Here is a 23555-nt window from a genome sequence, read left to right on the forward strand (position 1 = left end):
AAAAGTTAATTTGTCAAACCAAATTGTTTTTAAATAATCGCTAAGACACCCCAGCTTTGCTTTGAATCCTAATTATATACACGCTTCTTACTGCCAACACAAGATGGGTTTTGCTCATAAAGTTTACAAATAATCTATCCAATACATATATTAATTAAAATGTATAAAAACAAAAACAAGTTCATACCGAATTAAGAATAAAAATATTTATATAAATTGAAGCTAGTATACATAGAGAAAACTGAATTAAGACACCGCTTCCATGTATATTACCTTTTGTCAGATGTATTTCTCTTATCAAATGGTATCCAATGAAATAACTTACTTCCATATACTAAATTAAACATGAATCCTAATAAACATTTCTCTATGCAAACTATACATAACCTTAATTTTTCCCTTTAATTTTCTACTAAATATATATATATATATATACACACACATCGTCTGTATAGCCATGCAAAACTTTAGATTAATAAACTAAAACTGCAACAAAGAACTAAGACATAGTTACCTTCACAAATTTACACCAGATCAATAGTGAAAAGATAGTAAAAACTTTCTAGTAATTGTTCTGTTTAATATGAAGCAAAAATATAATACATGGGATTTTACAAAATTTCTAGAAGCACATGAGGTTGGATTAACATGGTGCATGAATGCCAACTTATGGTTGTTTAGTTTCTCTGAGAAACCAAATTAGCATTTTCTGAATTGGAATGTACACTTTACTTGGTCTGACAGCAATTCAAATTATAATTCAATTTGGCTTCTGCTTCAGGATGGATATTTAAATAACACTATTCTTTGGCAGTCATTTAAATAATACTTGTATTCCTGTTCTCCATCACCATGGAGTTTAAAATACTGTGTTCACAGGCTCAGCAGCTCAGCAGCTTTTTCGGACAAGCTTTAGAATCTAGCACACATCCAAACACAGCTTAACCAGGTTCCATCCAATTTCAATTGCTTGTATGGTCAGTATGTCATATGAGTATTTTCCCAAAAAGTGTTCTGACTTTCTAGCACATAACTAAGATATATACCAAATCTACATGAATTATTTTTCCATTTAATATTTTGCCTCACCTAAGACACAGGGCAGCAACATAGTTTGCTGTTGTAAATGATTGAAAAAGTACTGCCATGCGAATAAGAGTATCATATGTTAACCTTGAACCTTTCGTGCAACCAAAAAAATAGACAGACAAATATATATATCTGCAGATATACACAAATATATTTATTTATATACGTACATATATATATATATATATATATTTATACAGTACTTATTTGTCGGCAACACGACGGATTCAATGAACATTCCCATCTGCACAGTTTGGATTCAACAAACACGCTGTCTCAGATCCAATCGAAACAACATGAGCATTTTGCATGCCCTTCAAGCCAGGTACACCAATTTCTACAATCTTGAAAAATTATAATAAAGAAATTGTACTGTCTCAGCCTAGCATAAGCATATTGAATCTCTTTTGAAACATATAGTTTTTACTTTTTTAATTATAAACAATGATGGATTTACAATACATGAAGAATATGATAATAACAAGACTTATACTTCACAACAATGGGTTTTTGACAAAAGATCAACAACATCCTCACATTTTTCAGAAATATCAGTTGAATATACATCATTAAACCACTGCAGGAGAATGAGAATATAAGTTTATGCTTTTATAAAACATGTCAGTTGATATGTAAGACAAATTTGAGTTTAATCTACTTCCCTAAGAAGTGGCTATTACAGCTGAATACTTCCTTTCAGTCGCATGGATCCCAAAATGTTTGAATTGTCAAAGATAAATTTGGAGCACAAGATGGGACCTACAAAAGGTGAACAATGATTGCTTTGGCACATAGGCGAGAAGAGACAAATTAATTAATTAATTATTATGGATTAAAAGCTGGACAAAATTCCAAATAAATCTATTTCCATGCATGACTAGATTTAAATGAGGATAATTATCAACATTATAGAGTCATTAAATCCTAAATCAGAATATCAGATAATTACTCATATATTCTGTAAATGCAATTATCTTTCTTCATGTACTTTTCTTTTGTTCCGTTCTTGTGGCCAACAAGGTCACATTATAGAAGTAATATCTTGATAATGCAGTTTTTTTCAAAGTTTCTTGGCGAGTACTCAATGGTGTAAGGTTTTCAAAAAATACCGGTTTCAAACTAATTCTATCCGCAAGAGAGGAGCACACGATTGCCGATTACCTGATAAATTACAAGTTGAATCAGAAGATACTCAAAAATAAAAAAGCGACTATCAGAAGATACTCAAAAATAAAAGGTAACTATTGGAAAAACCATCTAATGAGAAACTCTGCAACTCAAAGTAAAGGAAAGCTTGCTTACAAGGATGATTTATCAAAAACTACTTGATTAGAATCTCAAAGACAAATAATATATATATGTTTAAATATATATATATATATATATATATAAAATGATTAGAAGCTCAAATTAAATGAAACTCAAAATAATGGATAAACAGTTACAAGCATGATTTTCTTGCACTAGCATTATATCCTCCACAGTCGATGCACTTGTTCCAATAATTTCTAGAGTACCAGAACATAATGACCTGGGAAAGAAAAGAAAGAATCACAATAAATCAAAAACTCTGGCTTTGGTAAAATCTCGCTACAATATCATATTTATATATTTATATATACATAAACACAAAGATGAACAAAATAAAATACTCAATTTAATCACTACGAACTTTTTGAACTCTCCATATTTGTTGCAAAGATTCTAGCCTTCTAGGGGTAAGCACAAAGTAGCAGTTAAACATGATATATCCCAAACTCAACCAGATTTTTGACAGTAAGCATTTTGATTTACCAAAATACATGTTTTAGAGATGATGTCCCAAATATAGGTTCTACTTGACATAAAATTATTAATAGTTGTTCTGTTTATCAGTGTAAAATTCATTATAAAAATTGGAGTGCATGTACTCCAATTGGCTAGCCGGTGTCGGACAATAAAACCAAAGTGACTATCAAACTAATAGCCATTGCACGCACCTTTCTGTTTACCATAGCATGAAAGGCCAATAAAAGGCTTGCAGGCAAATAATTAGAAGTTTCTTTTGTATATTGTACTGAATAAAAACGAATGGCCCATTTTTGACTTAGTAAATACTGATATATAAAGATCAATTCAGTGATTCTGCACAAAACATCTCCAATAAAAAATAAATAAATAAATAAAGCCATAAAGAAATATCAAAATCTGGAGAACAATATCTGGTCCCTATTATACCATCATGTTCCATTTGCAAAGCAATGCATCAGAAAAGGAACTAGTGGATTATTTTCATCTTTAAACTAATAGTGAAAGAGTACCCTTCCATATCAGTGCATCCAAATGTTGTCTTCAAGCACACTGCCCCACAAAGGGAAGAAGGTATACGCACTGAACCTGCTCATTCACAATAGAAAAAGCATAACTAATACTAAATTTAAATATATAAGAAATAATAGTGTAACCCTTTCATATTAAGTTTTCACAACCTCTACCATCTGTTCCAAGCGCTGCAGGGCATATTCCAGAAGCTACAATTGCTGCTGAGGCTGAGGAAGATCCGCCTGTATACCTTTCTGGTGTATGAGGATTTCTTGTTGCTCTTCACCCAACAATTATCCAATTAAACTTAGTACATAAGGATCGGAGTCAGATAGTATAGCAAATTATGTCACAGATATAAATCAATATGATTTGTATTTATCTCCCAAAAGAAACCCATGGTGCAAAAGCATATCGGATAAATTCAGCAATCAAGATACCTTCGCAATGGTTAAACTGGAAACGTTTCTACTGAAAAGAAAAAGAGGATAAAGTTAATGGAGAAAAAGTAAATAAAAGATCTTTAGAAGTTAATTCCAAAATAGCAGGTAGGCATGTGACAATATCAATGACCTCTCTGTATTGTTCATTTATCCCTGAAAAAATAATAAGCCCCAAAATCTCTGTTATACTAAAAATAATTACTTTGAGCCTTTCAATTCCTAGAAAGGTTACACTTCTGATTATTTTCACCCTAGTAACTCTGCATATGCTTAACCTGATCACTAAGTTATTTCAAAGTTACCAACTCAAGCATTCCAAGGATTTCTTACTAATCAAATATTATATGCGCTAATTAAGGAAAAAAAAAAAAAAAAAAAAAAAACTTACCAATAGTTTGGATTGTTTCCAGCCGTTCCCATGTCCAGTTCATGCAAATTTGTCTTCCCTACAAAAGTGACACCACATCTATGCAATCTTGAGATACAAATTGCATCCTCCATGACAGAGCAGACTTCATGCATCCATGTTGTCGCACCTGACATCATGGAATAATATATAAATTTGCTAATATTTAAAAAAATATATATCATAAAGAGCATGGTAAGGTAACCACATCTGTAGTAGGATGGGGATAGCAGTGAATATCGTCCTTGATTGCCACAAAAATCCCATCCAAGATAGATAATGGGTTCCCTACAAAATCAAAATTAATAGGTGTCGTAGGCATTTTGCAAGTCTGCATCTACTTCCACCACCATCAACATAAATAGAAACAAGAGTTTTTTCAACTTAAATACAAATACAGATGCTGTAATCTACCAAAACATGGTCATAACTTTAAGATACCTTCTTCAAACCTCCTTGTTGAAGCCGCAGCTTGCTTCCTGACTTCCTCAGCGTCAAAAGAAATCAACAAAGGTTGTGGTGTTGCTTACCGCTTAACTCTTTTATAACTGAGATTACATGCTCTACAATCTACATAATTTGCAATTTAGTTACAACCAAATGAAACTTCGTGCTTGCTACCAAACTCCTTTTATAACTGAGATTAATTATGTGCCCTGCAACCTATATATTTTGCAATTCAGTTGCAACCAAACTGTTATATCTAGTTCATAAGTTAAGCTAGAAGTGTTGTAGAAATCTGAAACTATTTCTATAATAAAGAAACTGAACAAAAACACACAAATTTACCGAGGCTCGGTCAAAATCGACCTACGTCCTCGTTGCTCAGGTGTTGAGCATTCTGCACTATGTAAATGTAGTGTTTACAAGCTTAATCACAGACCATCAATGGTGGATTCACACCAGAGCGTCTGTGTATTTGTAATCAGTAATCTCACCTTGTAAAGCTAGTTTCTTCATAGTGGATTTGATGGCATAATCAGAACGGGATGTAGGTTCTCACCATGATAGAACTGAACCAGTATAACTTTCTTGCGTGTCCTTTGTTTTATTATTGTTCTTGTGTTTTCTGCCTGAGTTTTCTGCACTTGCTTTTCTCTTTGAGCTGCAGTAGTTCCACTTTCTACAAGAAACAAAATATATTTTTCATTTTTCTGTCACACAAACAAATTAAATTGTGTGGAAAACATAAGCTTACTGTGCTTGGTGTTGCATGCCCAGAACAATAAGCATGTGCATAATCACTTATTTTCCAGTACTGAAAAGATGGGGTTGAATCACCATTCCAGCAGCTAGCAGGATCATATTGTGGAAGGGATTTCAAAGCTAACTCAACTCGCTCTTCAGGTTTCCCTTCTTCATCAAGCATTACAACACCAGGCTTGGGTTCTAGTTCATGCCACACATGTAACGTTTTAAGGAATTTGAATGATTTGGAGGGTTGTAATAGTGGGCATTAAATGAAATTTATTTTGGTACCGTTTTGGGTTTTTTGGAAAAGGAAAAGGCTTCTCTGGCGTACGAGAAAAAGGAGGAAGAAGAGAGTAGGAAAGATAATTGGTTTTTTATTCTTGTTTGAACAGTAAAAAGATTTTCAAAAAAGGTTTGGATTTAGAGAGTAATAAAACAAAGGTATACTGAAAGTTCGAGGGAAAGCTTTGGTGGTGCTGCATCGAAAAGTTTTCGATTCCGTTGTATTTTGAGAGACTATCGTCAGAAAACATCTGCACCGGTAGGGCAGAAATTATCTTAAGGATACTGTGGTATCACACAGGCTTCAGACTATTTTTCAACCAGCAGATTAAAATTAAGGACATATAGGTTTTTATTTTATATTTTATTTCATGTATTTGATAATGATTATTGACAATTGTTATTCCACATATATACACATATACCCATGTTATTTTTCTAACATTCTGAAGACAATTTCTGCATGAATATATGTTGATATATGTGGATTGTTCAATTTTGTTGTTGATTAGTGACTTTTGGGTGTACAGTTTTTTTTTTTATTAAAAAAAAAAATCCTCACACCCGAGTATTAGATTTGTCATGGGAATTAGTATATTTTGCTTATTCAGTTTCTCAAAATTTGTTTCCATCAATTATTCTAGCCCTTTATTGTATTTATATATATTTATATTTTTGTCCTTGGTTTGTGATGAAACCCGTGTGAAAGAAATGAGGTGGGCATGGGTATTATTTTTTTTTTAAAACAATTTTGCCCATTTCAGTTGAAAAAAAAAAAAAAAAAAAAGGCTTCAAACCCGAGTGGGTTGTGTGATTGACATGTGGTATTTTTTGTTTTTACTTATTCAAATGTTTATAAATATTTTTGTAAAATATACATGTCCATGATTTGATCTATTTGTTGTGTTGGGTTTGTGAGAAAGTTGTTTCTTATGGGTTTGAAAATTCTTGGGCAATTCTTTATCATTGTTTAAAATCAAAATTTTTTTTTTTACAAAATTGAATTACCCATGAATTTTAAGATTTTTGATGATTTTTAGGCAATTTTTGGTGCTGGATTAGTGAAAATGAGGTGAAAAAATATAAACCGGGTCAAAAAACCCATTTACCAGTAAAATGGGTTGGAGGTTAAAGAAGGGTTAAAAATGGGTAAACGGGTCGGATTTTGGGTTAATGGGTCTGAAATCGGGTACTATTACATCTGGCCCAGTTCAAAGGCCCAACCCAGGTTAGAACAGGCTACCGCTTAACCTAAGGCCCAAGCCCATCTAAGATCCAGCCCACATGAACAGTGGCCCAACTGGTATGGGTATGCCACGTGTCTCCATGAGAGAGAGCCACGTGGGATATGAACAGTGATACTATGCACAGTGGCAAGGCTACGTCGCGAACCGTTGAGATGCCATGTGTCTCACAGTAGCAAGGCCACGTGTCGACCATCAGGGACGCCACGTGTCTACCTGTCACACATGACACGTGTTGTCCTCTGAGTGAGCCACGTGTCGGATCATGGAGATGCCACGTTGCGACCTATTATATGTGCCACGTGTCGATCTTCCATGGTGCCATGTGTCAGCATATAACAGTATGCGTGTCGGCCTCTAGTGACGCCACGTGTCAGCCTGCGGGTGCACCACGTGTCAGCGTCTGGTGATGCCATGTGTCAGTAAACAGTGCACGTGAACAGTAGATTTTGTGGGTGTATACAGAAATCCTAGAAAATCATATTGTTTGTGTTTTCCTATTGGAAATTGGTTGGAATTAGTTTGTTAAGATAGAATAACAACTAATTGATTTCTGATTTTTGTGATTTTACAGAAATAGCAAGTAGAGATGTGCCCGTTGCACAAGTGGCAAAACAGACTCATGTGGTTCAAGCTCCTCTTACTGCAAGTCATGCAGAAAGACCTGAGAAGTTCGATGGAGCGAATTTCAAAAGGTGGCAACAGAAGATGTTGTTTTACCTGACTACATTGGGCCTTGCAAGGTTCCTAACTGAGGACGCACCACCTAGTAGTGAAGAGAGTGACAAAGAAACTCTGATGGCGGTGGATGTGTGGAATAATTCCGATTATTTATGTCGGAATTATGTCCTTAATGGCCTATCTGATTCCCTATATAGAGTGTACTGTAGCGCGAAATCAGTAAAAGAGCTGTGGGAAACTTTGGACCGGAAGTACAAGACCGAGAATGCTGGATCCGGAAAGTTTGTGGTATGCAGATTTTTGGACTATATGATGGTGGATACTAAGCCACTAATGAGTCAGGTACATAAGTTGCAAGTGCTCATCCAAAAACTTCTTGCCGAAGGGATGATCATTAATGAAGCATTTCAAGTGGCTTATATGATTGAGAAACTACCTCCAAGCTGGAGTGACTTCAGGAATTATCTGAAGCACAAAAGAAAGGAGATGGATATGGAAGCTCTTATTAGCAAGCTTCGCATAAAAGATGATAATAGGAAATCTGACAGGAGATCTATGAAGGCCGCTGTGAAGGCTAATGTTGTAAAGCATAAGAGTAGCTCCAAGAGTCAAAAGAAGAAACCTGGAATGAGTTCCAAGTTGGGGCCTAAAGGAGGCATCTCCAAAAAGGCCAAGTTCCAAGGAAAATGCTTCAATTATGACAAGATGGGTCACAGAGCGGCAGATTGTAGATTGCCAAAAAGAAAAAGGAACAAGGAGGCACAGATGATGGAGCATATCACAAGAGAGGTTGATGATATTGACCTAAGCGCTGTTGTCTCTGAGGTGAACTTAGTGGGTTCTAACCCAAGAGAGTGATGGATAGATACAGGTGCAACCCGCCACGTGTGTGCAGATAGGAGCATGTTCACCTCCTTCGAACCAAAGGCAAATGGGGAGAAATTGTTCATGGGTAACTCTGCCATATCGGAAATCGAAGGGGAGGGCAAGATTGTCCTGAAGATGACCTCTGGGAAGGATCTGACTCTAAATAGTGTATTGTATGTACCAGACATTCGAAAGAATTTGGTGTCTGGATCGCTGCTAATCAAACATGGTTTTAGATTAGTGTTTGAGTCAGACAAAGTTATCTTGTCCAAGTATAGGATGTTTGTGGGAAAAAGCTATGAAGTCAATGGTATGTTCAAATTGAATGTAATGACTGTAAAGCCAAAGTTTATTAATAATAAAGCTAGTACTTCTTCCGTTTACTTGCTTGAGTCTTCCATTTTGTGGCATGGTAGACTAGGTCATGTTAATTTTAATTCTCTGCGGAGGTTAATTAACTTGAATCATATTCCCACGTTTGATATTGATACCAAACATAAGTGTGAAACTTGTGTAGAAACGAAATTAACGAGGTTATCATATCAAACAATTAAAAGAAATAATGAACCTCTAGATTTAATACATAATGATGTATGTGATTTAAAATTTGCACTGACTAGAGGTGGTAATAAATATTTTATCACCTTTATTGATGATAGCACGAAATATTGCTATGTGTACTTGCTTAAGAGCAAGGATAAGGCTATAGAAAAATTTATTCTCTATAAAATGGAAGTTGAGAATCAACTCACCCGCAAAATTAAAGTGATCAGAAGTGATCGTGGTGGAGAGTATGTAACTCCATTTGGAGAGTATTGTGCTCAACATGGCATAATACGTGAAGTTACTCCACCATATTCGCCGCAGTCGAATGGTGTGGCTGAACAGAAAAATAGAACTTTGAAAGAAATGATGAATACAATGCTGTTAAGTTCTAGATATCTCAGAACTTGTGGGGGAAGCCGTTTTGTCGGCAAATGACCTTTTAAATAAGGTGCACCGTAAAGATCAGGTGAAAACACCGTATGAACTTTGGAAAGGAAGACAACCTACCTATAAATATTTACGAGTGTGGGGGTGTCTTGCCAAAGTTATGGTACCTACTCCTAAAAAGGTAAATATAGGTCCCAAGACAGTAGATTGCATCTTCATAGGATATGCACAAAATAGTAGTGCATATCGGTTTCTCGTGTATAAGTCAGAGATTCCTGATATATACAAGAATACAATAATGGAATCGAGAAATGCATCATTTTTTGAACATATTTTTCCGTATAAAATTGAAGTAGGACCGAGTACGTCTAAACGAACTTATGATGGTATCAGTGATGATGATCATGATAGTGATCAAGATCAGGAGACCGAAGTTGAGACTGAGGTTGAATTAAGATGAAGCAAAAGAGTAAGAACCGAAAAATCCTACGGTCTGGATTTTCTTACTTATATGCTAGAAAGTGAACCTCAAAGCTTCCAAAAAGCTGTTAGTTCTCTTGAAGGAAATTTATGGAAAGAAGCCATAAAAAATGAAATTGATTCCATCTTGCAAAATCATACCTGGGAACTAGTAGATCTTCCTCCAGGTTGTAAACCATTAGGTTACAAATGGATATTTAAAAGGAAGATGAGAGCAGATGGAACAATAGATAAGTACAAGGCAAGACTTGTAATTAAAGGATACAAGCAACAAGAAAGCCTTGATTATTTTGATTCTCCGGTGACGAGAATAAATTCCATAAGGATGGTACTGGCGATTGCTGCATTGCGGAATCTTGAAGTACATCAAATGGATGTGAAAACAGCCTTTCTTAATGGAGATCTCGATGAAGAGATTTACATGGAGCAACCTGAAGGTTTCTCAGCACCAGGACAAGAAAAGAAAGTCTGTAGATTAGTAAAGTCCTTGTATGGACTTAAACAAGCTCCAAAGCAATGGCATCAAAAATTTGATAGTGCCATGCTTAGTGATGGATTTAAGATAAATGAGTGTGATAAGTGCATCTATGTAAAAGATACAGAGAATGGATATGTGTAACACCCCGTCCCAAATCGCACCGGAATCCGTGCACGTTGACCGAGGTTGACCGTTGACCGTTGACCGAAGGGGGTCAAAAGTTGACTTTTTGACTCGGTGAGAATTTTGAGTTGACTAGGGTACGGTGGCGAAGTGCATGACGCCCTGAGTTCGTAGACTAGTAGCACGTCGAAAACGGAGCTACGGTTTGAAAGTTATGGGCAAAACAAGTTGAAGTGTAAATTGTCTAAAAGGTGCCGGGAGTTGACTTTTTCTTGTGATGTAATTGTGAGTTGACTCTTGTATGGTTGTAAAGTACTCGTCGATACGAGTTCATAGACTAGCGGCACGTCCGATTTGGACATGTGGTTTGAAAGTTATAGACTTGTAAAGTTTTTCAAATACTGTATTATTTTAATATTATTTTTTTTTACACGCATAACGAGGTGCCACGTGTGACTCAATGAAGGTGGCCATGTGTCACCATGGTGAAATGCCACATGTCAACCATGTGAAAAAAAAAAAAAAAAAAAAAATCAAATTATTTTATTATTTTTGAATAATAATATTATTATTAATATTATTTAATTATTTCTTTTTCTTTTCCTTTTTCTTTCTCTTTTTCTTTTTCTTTTTCTTTTTCTTTTTCTTTTCTTTTCCCCACGTGGGAAAACACCACCACTTCTTTCTTTTTCTTTTTCTTTTTCTTTTTCTTTTTTTCTTTTTTCCTTTCTTCTTCCCCGAAACACCAAGCACGCAACAGTTATTTTTTTTTTTCTCCCCACCGGCCGTCCCTCTCTCTCTTCCGTGTTTTCAAATTCCGGCCACCCATAGCCCTCACGCGCCAGCCACCAAGGAAGCCCGCCACCTCACGAGCTTGGCCGCCAAGTTTCACGGCCAGCCGCCGCCGGACGCGCGCCGATCGGGCCGGAGAAGCCGCCGGCCGGCCAAGTTTCTCTCTCCTCTTTTCTTGTGTTTTCCGGCCAGCCCACTCCCAATTGAGCCTCCTATCCCCCTATTTTGGGTCCTCTGAATCCAAAAATGGCCTCCAATCCCAGAAATTCGAAGCGGTTTGCGAGATATGGGGAAGTGAACACCGGCCGAAACTTTCCGACCAAATTCCGGCCACCTCCGGCGGAATTGAGGTCGACGGAGACCGGATTTGTGATCCTCGTCCCACGAGCTTCGATTCGGTATATCATTCGACCATTTTGGTTAAAGTTTGTGTTTGAGCCCCCGGGTACCGGGTATTATTTACCCGAATAAAATATTAATTTATTTGACTGTCTGTGAATTTTGTTCTAGGAGCACCGGTGAGTCGTAGAATTGATCCCGTAGTGGATCATGGGTTAATTGCGTGCTCCAGGTGAGTGACCCACCTTCAAATTAATTTTGGGAATTTAATTGGTGAATATATAATGTGTGATTTAAATATTTGGAATTTAATTTCTATGTGCCAAATATTTATTTGAATTATTGTGGAATTATTTGTGAATTTATCGGATTTAAGAAAATGTGTATTTCACCAATTTATGCCATGTGGAATTATTTTATGGTTTTGAGGATTTTGAAATTGGTGTGGTTTTAATGGTAAATTGGGCACGATTCGATTTTCAAATATTTCAAGGAAAATATTTGGTTATGTTGGTGATTTCAATTTTTATGAAATATGCCCATAAAATATTATGGGATTTGATTATGATATTTCGAGAATTTATTTATGCTTGGAAAAAATGTGGATATTTGAATTGATGGATTTGGGAGTTGGTGGATTTGAAAATCATGAAATTTATGGCATTGATTACAAAGAAATTGTGGGAAAATTCCCGGTTCAAGCGGATGGATTATGCCCGCTATGCTTATGAAAAATGTGAAATTTGTTTTATGATTTAAATTTATGGATTTTATAATTTTTAGATGCACCGTGCACGTACTGGTGTTCTGATTATGTGATATGGTATATGTGATATGGTTAGTGTGCACACGGTTGTGATTAGCGCGCAGGTGGGTGTGATTAGCGCGCAGGTGATGTGATTAGCGCGCAGGTGGGTGTGAGTAGCGCGCGGTTGATATTATGAGGGTGTCCTGTGGATGCCATCGAAGAGGGCGGCCACCCCCCTTTGGCCGGGACACCAGGTTAGCAGCGGCGCAGTGGGACGCCACGCGACCGTATGCCGGTTTCTTTCTATAACCTCCTGTCTGGCGGTACCTTGGGACGCTGGGTACTGTTGGCGCCACTGGTATATAGTGGGTGCATCAAATGATTTTCAGAACTGTGTTTTAAAAATAAAATGTTTGGAAACTGAATTGTAATTAAAAATATAATTGTCACCGCTTCTGGTATTTAATTGATGTCTTGGTTTTCGGGGAATATGGATAAAGGGTTTTGTGAAATTGTTTTAAAAGGGGAACCTTTCCAACTGAGAGAATTGTAAGGGTTTTGAGAGAAAATATTATTTCCAAATAATTATTATTTATACTTATTACTGTGATATTATATGGTATAGTAGTAGGGTCGCTCACTGAGATGATTAGCATCTCACACTCTTAAATTCCATTCCTCTAGGTACCAGGTTGTCGGTGTTCATTCGGAGCGGACTTGATCTTCCTCGCTGTTTTAGTTCGGCAGTACCCTGTTATTCTTTTATTGCAGTTGTAATATTTCTTTCACTCTTGTTGTATTTATTTTGCACTGGATTACTGTATTTATTTTTTTTAAGTACTGCAATTTGTGGAACCAATTTGTAGTTTGTGGGAGGAATAAGGGGATATTTTTGAAGTGTGTTTTCAGTGCAGGTAAATTTGTGGTAAGTAAATCCCTTAGGGGAGGTGCTGCCGGATTTTCCGTTGGAAGGTTCGGTGGTATTTCCCTGGGATCAGGGCTGTCTAGGGTTCCGGAGGAGGAATTCTGGACGGGTCCTGACAGTTGGTATCAGAGCTCTAGTTCTAGTATTCCTAAGGGACTGTGCATTGTTGTGCATCCTATCCGTGTTTAATCTCTCGTTTTACCCGTGTGAAAGCGTTCTTTCTGTTTGTCTCGAAGTAAATTCGTTGCCCGAGTTTGAATAACTCTAATCTTCGAGGGTGTCAATTAGGATCATCTAGCCTAACAGGAAATTCCTATGGCCTAGTCGATGGTCGAGGATGCCTTTTCTTTTTGAAGGTCAAGCTTATCATCGTGAATGGTATCCGTTTCGTTCATGGAGGAGAAAGATGATTGTCTAAGGATGTGTGTCGATCGATCGATTTCAAGGCGTCAAAAATATTTTTCCGATCGATTATCAAAATTAAATACTTTTCAAAGTGGTATTTGAAATTAAAGGTGTTTTATTCAAGTATTTTTGGTTTGTGTTCATACATGTATCTGTATGTTATATTGTTTGATATTATACTGCACCATATGGAGGCGGCGAACCAATGTGGTCCATGTAGAGCTAGCCCCATGATCATGTTGCCTACGAGCCCGGGGAATTGGACGGCCAATATAGGCAACCACCCTGGTTTGTATTGGTAGCAGAGTGTCGGCGACAGTTGGAATCATGGATTACGTAACATGTAGAAGGTGTTGTACGTACCTCCATTACAAGCGTGCATATTTTATTTTATGCTATGGATTTTAAGATATGATTTTCAATGTGGAGTTTTAACAATTGCCTATGCAAGTTAGGTATATTTGAAAAATATATTTTATTATTTGTTTTATGTTATGGTTTTTCCAAGAGCGACTTAAGGGTTAAGTATCGCCAGTCGAGAATCCAAAGCAGGGTATCGTTGAGTTCAAAAAGGAGATCTTAAAGGAAGCACGCGATTCAAAGTATGCGATACACCCCAAGGGTACCAAGACGTATGGAATGCTCACTGGATGACATGGTGGTTTGGCACGATAAAGGAAGTTGCAAGATCCGAATAAAGGTACGTAGGTCACCGATAAGTAAAAGTAGGGAGATGTAAATATGGATTTCGTGCTTAAACTATCATTCACAAAGAGAAGGTACGACAGCGTTTAGAGAATCAAGCAAGATCCGGATAGCGACTAAAGTTCTACTTGGTGGTTGATGAGGTTAATGAGATGAGGATGATTCCTTAGGCATGGTTGGATGTTTAAGCATGGTTATTTTTCATTCTAGAAGCTAAGATCTTGATATCTTATTTCCTTGGAGATTTAAGGTTCGTATTGGTGGTGCTTTATCGATTCAAGGTGGTTGATATTGTTGGTGATAATTTACAATGATAAGGAGTATGATTTTTGGGACGTAGTTAGAATTTAAGAAGTGTGGAATACTTTATTGGGTTAAGGATCTAGTGATTTGTTCATAGTATTGGTGGTGATGCTAGAATTAGGATTTAAATTTCTTATTGCTTGAGGTGTGGATTCATGGAATTTATTTGAAATAAGGGAAACTTAGGGTTTTCAAGAATGATATTTGGATGTTGAGAATTTTATTCATGACCTTGATGAATTTAGTTAAAAGAAAGATTGATGTTTGTCGAGGTTAAGACTATTGGTTAATCAATGAGGAGCAGGGGCTTTATAATTGTAAGTACTAGGAGGGTAATCGAAGATAAGTGAATTAATCTCAACCTTAACTTGGTGATACCAGTATTTGAGGAAATTAGACTTAAGTTCTAATCTAACCTTTTAAAGTGCTGATCGAGTCACGAGAGTTGGTTGTTGGTTTAAGGATGCATGCTTTAGAAGCACCTTATGGTTAGCGTTCGACTATGACCAAGACTTGTAGATCGTGTTCTCGTGGACCAATTTGACTATCCTTAATTAGTGGGCATGAGAAGGAAAGTTGCACAAGAGGGAAGTTAAAGTCACTATTAGGCGAATGTAGTGGCAGATGCTTTGAGTAGGAAGGCTACTGGATCCCTTGCTCACATCCAAGTCATCCAACTACCTCTCATGGTGGAGTTGAAGAAGATGGGGGTGTTAATGCATATGCATCCTTCAGGAGTTCTTATGGCTAGCTTCCAGGTACGACCGGTGTTGGTGGATCGTATAGTAGAGACCCAAATGGAAGATCCTAAGTTGAGGACAATTAAGGGCAAGGTACAAGAAGGTCTTGATCCGGAATTTTCCATAAGGAGGGATGGAGCCCTCGTGTATAAAGGACGACTTTGCGTTCCGGATATCCCAGGACTCAAGAAGGAGATTTTAGAGGAGGCGCACAGCTCGATGTATGCGATGCATCCTGGGAGTACCAAGATGTAACGGACGCTTGTTAAGTATTATTGGTGGATTGGTATGAAGAGAGAAGTGGCAGACTTCGTATCAAAGTGTTTGATTTGTCAACAAGTGAAAGCAGAACGACAGAAGCCTTCGGGACTACTCCAACCTTTACCGATTCCCGTGTGGAAGTGGGAAGAACTCAACATGGACTTCGTATTCAAGCTTCCTTCCACACCTAGAAGGTACGACGGCATTTGGGTAATCATTGATCGTCTCACCAAGTCGGGACACTTCCTACCGGTACGAGAACGTTTTTCGCCCTAGAAGTTAGCCCAGTTGTTCGTGCAAGGCATACGTGGGATCAGTTCAAGATGGCCTTCTCTACTGAGTTTTGTCCTCCTGCCTACCGTGAAGCAAGAAGGAGAGAGTTCGAGGAACTACGACAGGGGAACATGACGGTGACAGAGTACGAGAGGAGATTCCGAGAACTATCAGGATTCTGCATGCACCTGATTCCCGACGATCACACGAAGAAGGTGAGGTTCATAGACGGATTGAAAGAGAGCATCGGCTACACCCTTTCTGGATCAGTACATCCCACCTATCAGTCCGCCAGGGATGCAGCGCTCGAGCTAGAGAGACAGGAGGAGATACACAGACCCTCGAGGCGCAGATCATTCGAAGGATCGTATAGCGGAGTACCTCGACAGGGGGCAGCTAAGAAGAGCCATAGCTCAGGCTCAGACAGTGATGGGTTAACCCCACGAGGCAGATTCCAGAGGAGAGATAGTTATCGCATGCCCCAGCCAGCTCGCCATTCGATCATTGTGGATGCAAGCTCGTATCAGCAGTCACGCATTGGTTCTCCGCGGATTTGTCCACTTTGTAGGGGGAATCATTCTGGGCAGTGTCAGATGGATGGTTTATGCTTTCGGTGTGGGCAGCCAGGTCACATAAGGAGGGATTGCCCTTATGGTAGTGGCAGTGTGCTAGAAGCAGGTCGACGGACACAGCATACAAGGGTATTTCCAGGATAGAGTTCCCAGGGGAGTCAGCCAGTAGGAGTTTCTTCGGGATCAGTACAGCCGTCTGCAGGATCGAGTCGAGGTAGAGGAAGGAGAACCCAGCAGACAAGTCAAGGCTGGGTGTTTGCTATGACGCAGCAGGGAGCCAGGACTACGCCCGACGATTTCACAGATCAAGGGATGGAAACAGACCTGATCCTGTTGGATCTATCCGGACTTGAAGTAGTGTTGGGCATGGATTGGTTGGCAAGGAACTACTTAGTCGAGGAAGCAACGTGGGAACCCGAAACACAGATGCGTGAGCAGTACCCGTATCTGTTCCAGTGACGTGCGGAAATTTCGAGGACGAAATTTTTGTAAGGGGGGAAGGCTGTAACACCCCGTCCCAAATCGCACCGGAATCCGTGCACGTTGACCGAGGTTGACCGTTGACCGTTGACCGAAGGGGGTCAAAAGTTGACTTTTTGACTCGGTGAGAATTTTGAGTTGACTAGGGTACGGTGGCGAAGTGCATGACGCCCTGAGTTCGTAGACTAGTAGCACGTCGAAAACGGAGCTACGGTTTGAAAGTTATGGGCAAAACAAGTTGAAGTGTAAACTGTCTAAAAGGTGCCGGGAGTTGACTTTTTCTTGTGATGTAATTGTGAGTTGACTCTTGTATGGTTGTAAAGTACTCGTCGATACGAGTTCATAGACTAGCGGCACGTCCGATTTGGACATGTGGTTTGAAAGTTATAGACTTGTAAAGTTTTTCAAATACTGTATTATTTTAATATTATTTTTTTTTACACGCATAACGAGGTGCCACGTGTGACTCAATGAAGGTGGCCATGTGTCACCATGGTGAAATGCCACATGTCAACCATGTGAAAAAAAAAAAAAAAAAAATCAAATTATTTTATTATTTTTGAATAATAATATTATTATTAATATTATTTAATTATTTCTTTTTCTTTTCCTTTTTCTTTCTCTTTTTCTTTTTCTTTTTCTTTTTCTTTTTCTTTTCTTTTCCCCACGTGGGAAAACACCACCACTTCTTTCTTTTTCTTTTTCTTTTTCTTTTTCTTTTTTTCTTTTTTCCTTTCTTCTTCCCCGAAACACCAAGCACGCAACAGTTATTTTTTTTTTTCTCCCCACCGGCCGTCCCTCTCTCTCTTCCGTGTTTTCAAATTCCGGCCACCCATAGCCCTCACGCGCCAGCCACCAAGGAAGCCCGCCACCTCACGAGCTTGGCCGCCAAGTTTCACGGCCAGCCGCCGCCGGACGCGCGCCGATCGGGCCGGAGAAGCCGCCGGCCGGCCAAGTTTCTCTCTCCTCTTTTCTTGTGTTTTCCGGCCAGCCCACTCCCAATTGAGCCTCCTATCCCCCTATTTTGGGTCCTCTGAATCCAAAAATGGCCTCCAATCCCAGAAATTCGAAGCGGTTTGCGAGATATGGGGAAGTGAACACCGGCCGAAACTTTCCGACCAAATTCCGGCCACCTCCGGCGGAATTGAGGTCGACGGAGACCGGATTTGTGATCCTCGTCCCACGAGCTTCGATTCGGTATATCATTCGACCATTTTGGTTAAAGTTTGTGTTTGAGCCCCCGGGTACCGGGTATTATTTACCCGAATAAAATATTAATTTATTTGACTGTCTGTGAATTTTGTTCTAGGAGCACCGGTGAGTCGTAGAATTGATCCCGTAGTGGATCATGGGTTAATTGCGTGCTCCAGGTGAGTGACCCACCTTCAAATTAATTTTGGGAATTTAATTGGTGAATATATAATGTGTGATTTAAATATTTGGAATTTAATTTCTATGTGCCAAATATTTATTTGAATTATTGTGGAATTATTTGTGAATTTATCGGATTTAAGAAAATGTGTATTTCACCAATTTATGCCATGTGGAATTATTTTATGGTTTTGAGGATTTTGAAATTGGTGTGGTTTTAATGGTAAATTGGGCACGATTCGATTTTCAAATATTTCAAGGAAAATATTTGGTTATGTTGGTGATTTCAATTTTTATGAAATATGCCCATAAAATATTATGGGATTTGATTATGATATTTCGAGAATTTATTTATGCTTGGAAAAAATGTGGATATTTGAATTGATGGATTTGGGAGTTGGTGGATTTGAAAATCATGAAATTTATGGCATTGATTACAAAGAAATTGTGGGAAAATTCCCGGTTCAAGCGGATGGATTATGCCCGCTATGCTTATGAAAAATGTGAAATTTGTTTTATGATTTAAATTTATGGATTTTATAATTTTTAGATGCACCGTGCACGTACTGGTGTTCTGATTATGTGATATGGTATATGTGATATGGTTAGTGTGCACACGGTTGTGATTAGCGCGCAGGTGGGTGTGATTAGCGCGCAGGTGATGTGATTAGCGCGCAGGTGGGTGTGAGTAGCGCGCGGTTGATATTATGAGGGTGTCCTGTGGATGCCATCGGAGAGGGCGGCCACCCCCCTTTGGCCGGGACACCAGGTTAGCAGCGGCGCAGTGGGACGCCACGCGACCGTATGCCGGTTTCTTTCTATAACCTCCTGTCTGGCGGTACCTTGGGACGCTGGGTACTGTTGGCGCCACTGGTATATAGTGGGTGCATCAAATGATTTTCAGAACTGTGTTTTAAAAATAAAATGTTTGGAAACTGAATTGTAATTAAAAATATAATTGTCACCGCTTCTGGTATTTAATTGATGTCTTGGTTTTCGGGGAATATGGATAAAGGGTTTTGTGAAATTGTTTTAAAAGGGGAACCTTTCCAACTGAGAGAATTGTAAGGGTTTTGAGAGAAAATATTATTTCCAAATAATTATTATTTATACTTATTACTGTGATATTATATGGTATAGTAGTAGGGTCGCTCACTGAGATGATTAGCATCTCACACTCTTAAATTCCATTCCTCTAGGTACCAGGTTGTCGGTGTTCATTCGGAGCGGACTTGATCTTCCTCGCTGTTTTAGTTCGGCAGTACCCTGTTATTCTTTTATTGCAGTTGTAATATTTCTTTCACTCTTGTTGTATTTATTTTGCACTGGATTACTGTATTTATTTTTTTTAAGTACTGCAATTTGTGGAACCAATTTGTAGTTTGTGGGAGGAATAAGGGGATATTTTTGAAGTGTGTTTTCAGTGCAGGTAAATTTGTGGTAAGTAAATCCCTTAGGGGAGGTGCTGCCGGATTTTCCGTTGGAAGGTTCGGTGGTATTTCCCTGGGATCAGGGCTGTCTAGGGTTCCGGAGGAGGAATTCTGGACGGGTCCTGACATATGTCATTCTTTGTCTGTATGTAGATGACATACTCATAGATACAGAGAATGGATATGTCATTCTTTGTCTGTATGTAGATGACATACTCATAGTAGGTAGTGACGACAATATGGTCAAAACTATAAAAGCGATGTTGAAATCCAAATTTGATATGAAAGATATGGGGCTTGCAAATGTGATTTTAGGGATGAAAATCACAAGGACTTCGAATGGTATCATTCTTAGTCAAACGCATTATGTAGATAAAATACTGGCTAATTTTAGTAAAGATGATACTAATATAGCCAGAACACCCATTGATGTGAGTTTACATTTATCTAAGAATAAAGGAGAGAGTGTAGCTCAAGTGGAATTTGCAAGGGTGATTGGAAGTCTGATGTACTTAATGAATTGTACAAAACCAGACTTAGCCTATGCTATAAGTAGACTAAGTAGATACATGAGTAATCCAAATGATGAACATTGGAAAGGAATCGTTAGAGTATTAAGATACTTACGATATACTCGTGAATACGGACTGCACTATACGAGATATCCTGCTGTATTAGAAGGATACAGTGATGCTAACTGGATATCAGATATAAAGGATTCAAAATCCACTAGTGGCTATGTATTTACATTAGCAGGTGCAGCTGTAACGTGGAATTCCTCAAAACAAACGGTAATAGCTCGACCCACGATGGAATCAGAGTTCATCGCATTAGATAAATGTGGAGAAGAGGTATAATGGCTACACCAATTCTTAGAGGACATTCCAAGGTGGCCTAAACCTGTGCCAGCTATAAGTATACATTGTGATCGTCAATATGCGATTGGCAGGGCACAGAATATTATGTATAATGGAAAGTCTTGACATATTCATCGTAGACATAATTCTATTAGACAGTTAATCTCAACTGGAGTTATCTCGATAGACTATGTAAAGTCAAAGGATAATATTACAGATCCGCTAACCAAAGGGTTAAATAGAGAACTAGTTGAGAAGTCATCGAGGAGAATGGGATTAAAGCCCGTGAGTAAAGTCGATACGATGGAAACCTAACCTAGTTGACTGGAGATCCCAAGATCTAGGTTCAATGGGACAACGAAATTGCAAAAGACTGGTATGAATAACTGTGGGGGTTAATCCTCTGCCCATTCCTATGATGAAACAGTGATAGATAGAGGTTAAGCATGAAGTATGCTTTTAATGATTCCTAAAAGTGTGTGTTTAGTAATCTATGCATAGTTATGCTGATTACATTGGAAATAGGAATCACCTATGTGAGAGAGAAGAGTGGCCGCTTCAAAGAAGAATTGTTAAGGGCGCAATTCTTTAGAAACTCTCGCAGAACCAGGCAGGTGTTCAAGGCCAAAATGAACACAACAGTGAGAACTAAAGTGTACCAGGGAGGAATCTGTGTGAACTATGTTATCATTTACACAAACGACGAAATGGGTCAAAGATATCGCATCTACCATTGGTCAGTAAAGAATATATAGTTTTACAAGGGAAGGTTCAAAGAGTAACATCTACCCATTCTATGCAGGTTCCAACTGCAGAGCTTTATTACCAGAGTCTTGCATAGTCCTTAGAAGTCAAATCATTCATGTGGGGGATTGTAACGCTTTAAGGAATTTGAATGATTTGGACGAGTTGTAATAGTGGGCATTAAATGAAATTTATTTTGGTACCATTTTGGGTTTTTTGGAAAAGGAAAAGGCTTCTCTGGTGTACGAGAAAAAGGAGGGAGAAGAGAGTAGGAAAGACAATTGGTTTTTTATTCTTGTTTGAACAGTGAAAAGATTTTCAAAAAGGTTTGGATTTAGAGAGTGGTAAAGCAAAGATATACTGAAAGTTCGAGGGAAAGCTTTGGTGGTGCTGCATCCAAAAGTTTTCGATTCCGTTGTATCCTGGGAGACAACCGTACATCTGCACCGGTGGGACGGAAATTATCTTAAGAACACTGTGGTATCACACAGGCCTCGGACTATTTTTCAACCAGCAGATTAAAACTAAGGACATACAGGTTTTTATTTTATATTTTATTTTCTGTATTTGATAATGATTATTGACAATTGTTATTCCACATATATACACATATATCCATGTTATTTTTCTAACAACACAAGCTATCAGTTTTATGGATGAGCTATTACACTACTTTTCAAACCACAAGATAAGATATTTGTTAGCATGTTCGGTATTCAGTTTGACATTTCTGGCCCGGCCACAGTCTCTATGTACATTGACGTTTCAATTTTTTTCTTTCTAACACAATGAAAGCCAAATTAAGCTACGTATGGACATTTCCACATCTCTCTCATATATTGTAGCATAAAAGGGCATCAAAAGAAAAGTGAGCGTAGTGAAGAAAACCTTGGGGAGGAAATTTAGGTTTAAACATGGGTGCTTCTGGTATTTCAGTGTTATTCAACAACTGCAAATTGTAAAACAGACAGCCATTTTATGTAGTCAGAATAGGCTAAAAAGTTTTAAAAATTAAAAAAAAAATATATATATATATATATACACGAGTACAACAGACCTCCTCAAACTTGTTCTGCTTCCTTAAGAAAGATATAACCAAAGGACCAATCAAGGGCGTTTCAATAATGCAAACAAATAACTTCAACAGGAACCCAGTCATATGTGGAGCTTCAATGTTCATTTCCAATTCATGTCCAGTACAGCTTTAAACTTCCAATCACTCCCACCACATAAACTCTCATATGTTTTAGAACAAAAAATAAAATAAAAAATAAAAAATCAAACGCAGAAACCCCACACTAATACACAAATCTTACCGCAAATCAGCAATGTATGAATAAATTTGAAAGTTACCTTGAAACTCTTCCTCCTCATATTTGACGGCTGACAAAACTTCTTCCACTGGCACCATTACCCTCTTCTTCCTCATGTATCAGTATCACCACCACCAAAACAAAACAGAGCAAATGATAAAACAGTTAAGATGCAATTCAGTTGAATGATCAAACAGTTAACATGTAACAAAAAGGCTTTGCTTTGTTTATATTCAACCACTTGACCTTTCATCACAATTTCTAACACATCCTCTTCATAGAACCCAATGCTGACGTTCAGGACTTTATGATAATCGGTAGCACAACTATCTGACAGTCTCTTTACAACCATAGCAGAGAAATTGTTCAAACAATTTGGCATATAACCTGACAAGTTTGTTACTTACAAGGTCCAAAATTTGAAAAGAAGTAGTGAGAGCACATAGTTGATCAAGAATATGGATGACCATGGAACTTATTAAAATGAAGTCTGAGGTTCCTCATTTTTGAAAGCCTCCTTCCAACCCAAGCAGGAATGCTTCCTCTAAAATTGTTCTCACCAAGGTCTACAGTAAACAATTTACTACAAATTTGGTAAAGACAAAGGGTCATAGCTTTTTTCAACTCAAATACGAATATGCATGGCGTAATCTACCAAAACAGGGTCATAGCTTTAAAATTCCTTCTTCAAACCTCCTTTTTGAAGCCACAGCATGCTTCCTGACTTCCTCAGCATCAAAAGAAATCAACAAAGGTTGTGGGGTTGCTTACTGCTTAAC

At 38.1% G+C, this 23555-nt stretch overlaps 3 protein-coding genes and 1 long non-coding RNA gene across 30 annotated transcripts in view; 1 reads left to right on the top strand and 3 right to left on the bottom strand.

Annotated features, from left to right (window-relative positions):
- Positions 1–23555, bottom strand: part of LOC107435782 (uncharacterized) — a 191159-nt gene that overhangs the window by 119944 nt on the left and 47660 nt on the right. The gene's annotated exons all lie outside the window — the stretch shown is intronic.
- On the bottom strand, positions 1525–4366 carry LOC132805436 (uncharacterized). Its single transcript, XR_009640897.1, has 5 exons — positions 4222–4366; positions 3558–3861; positions 3390–3465; positions 2535–2620; positions 1525–2250 (listed from the first exon to the last, which is right to left on the bottom strand). It is a non-coding gene; the product is annotated as an uncharacterized LOC132805436 (long non-coding RNA).
- On the bottom strand, positions 4417–22938 carry LOC107434047 (fatty acid amide hydrolase-like). Of its 4 annotated transcripts, XR_009640887.1 has the most exons (5): positions 22817–22938; positions 5438–5628; positions 5178–5362; positions 4681–4809; positions 4417–4527 (listed from the first exon to the last, which is right to left on the bottom strand). XR_009640887.1 is itself a non-coding variant. In XM_060820428.1 (3 exons), the coding sequence occupies exons 1-3, from the start codon at positions 22890–22892 to the stop codon at positions 5291–5293; spliced, it is 339 nt and encodes a 112-aa protein (XP_060676411.1). In that variant the 5' UTR covers positions 22893–22938; the 3' UTR covers positions 5147–5290. The 4 variants fall into 4 exon arrangements, 1 of the variants encoding a protein (XP_060676411.1); XR_009640888.1 differs by lacking the exons at positions 4417–4527; positions 4681–4809 and adding an exon at positions 22521–22699 and having other exon boundaries at positions 5147–5362; positions 22817–22924; XR_009640886.1 differs by lacking the exons at positions 4417–4527; positions 4681–4809 and having other exon boundaries at positions 5147–5362; positions 22521–22934.
- LOC132799455 (uncharacterized) lies at positions 6886–8495 on the top strand. Its single transcript, XM_060811286.1, has 3 exons — positions 6886–6940; positions 7531–7979; positions 8121–8495. Exons 1-3 carry the CDS (start codon positions 6886–6888, stop codon positions 8493–8495), a joined length of 879 nt encoding a protein of 292 aa, XP_060667269.1.

This window comes from Ziziphus jujuba, chromosome 9 (assembly GCF_031755915.1).
Source record: "Ziziphus jujuba cultivar Dongzao chromosome 9, ASM3175591v1".
In the NCBI taxonomy this organism is placed as follows: domain Eukaryota; kingdom Viridiplantae; phylum Streptophyta; class Magnoliopsida; order Rosales; family Rhamnaceae; genus Ziziphus; species Ziziphus jujuba.

Excerpts from the sequence above, each read along its gene's own strand:
- LOC132799455 (XM_060811286.1), top strand. The coding sequence starts at position 6,886 with ATGGGTCTGAAATCGGGTACTATTACATCTGGCCCAGTTCAAAGGCCC. Across the intron at positions 6,941-7,530 it reads AGTTCAAAGGCCCAACCCAG|AAATAGCAAGTAGAGATGTG; the intron begins GTTAGAACAGGC and ends GTGATTTTACAG. Across the intron at positions 7,980-8,120 it reads CTAAGCCACTAATGAGTCAG|GAGATGGATATGGAAGCTCT; the intron begins GTACATAAGTTG and ends CACAAAAGAAAG.
- LOC107434047 (XM_060820428.1), bottom strand. The coding sequence starts at position 22,892 with ATGAGGAAGAAGAGGGTAATGGTGCCAGTGGAAGAAGTTTTGTCAGCC. Across the intron at positions 5,629-22,816 it reads TGAGGAGGAAGAGTTTCAAG|AACCCAAGCCTGGTGTTGTA; the intron begins GTAACTTTCAAA and ends GGCATGAACTAG. Across the intron at positions 5,363-5,437 it reads GGCATGCAACACCAAGCACA|AAAGTGGAACTACTGCAGCT; the intron begins GTAAGCTTATGT and ends TGTTTCTTGTAG.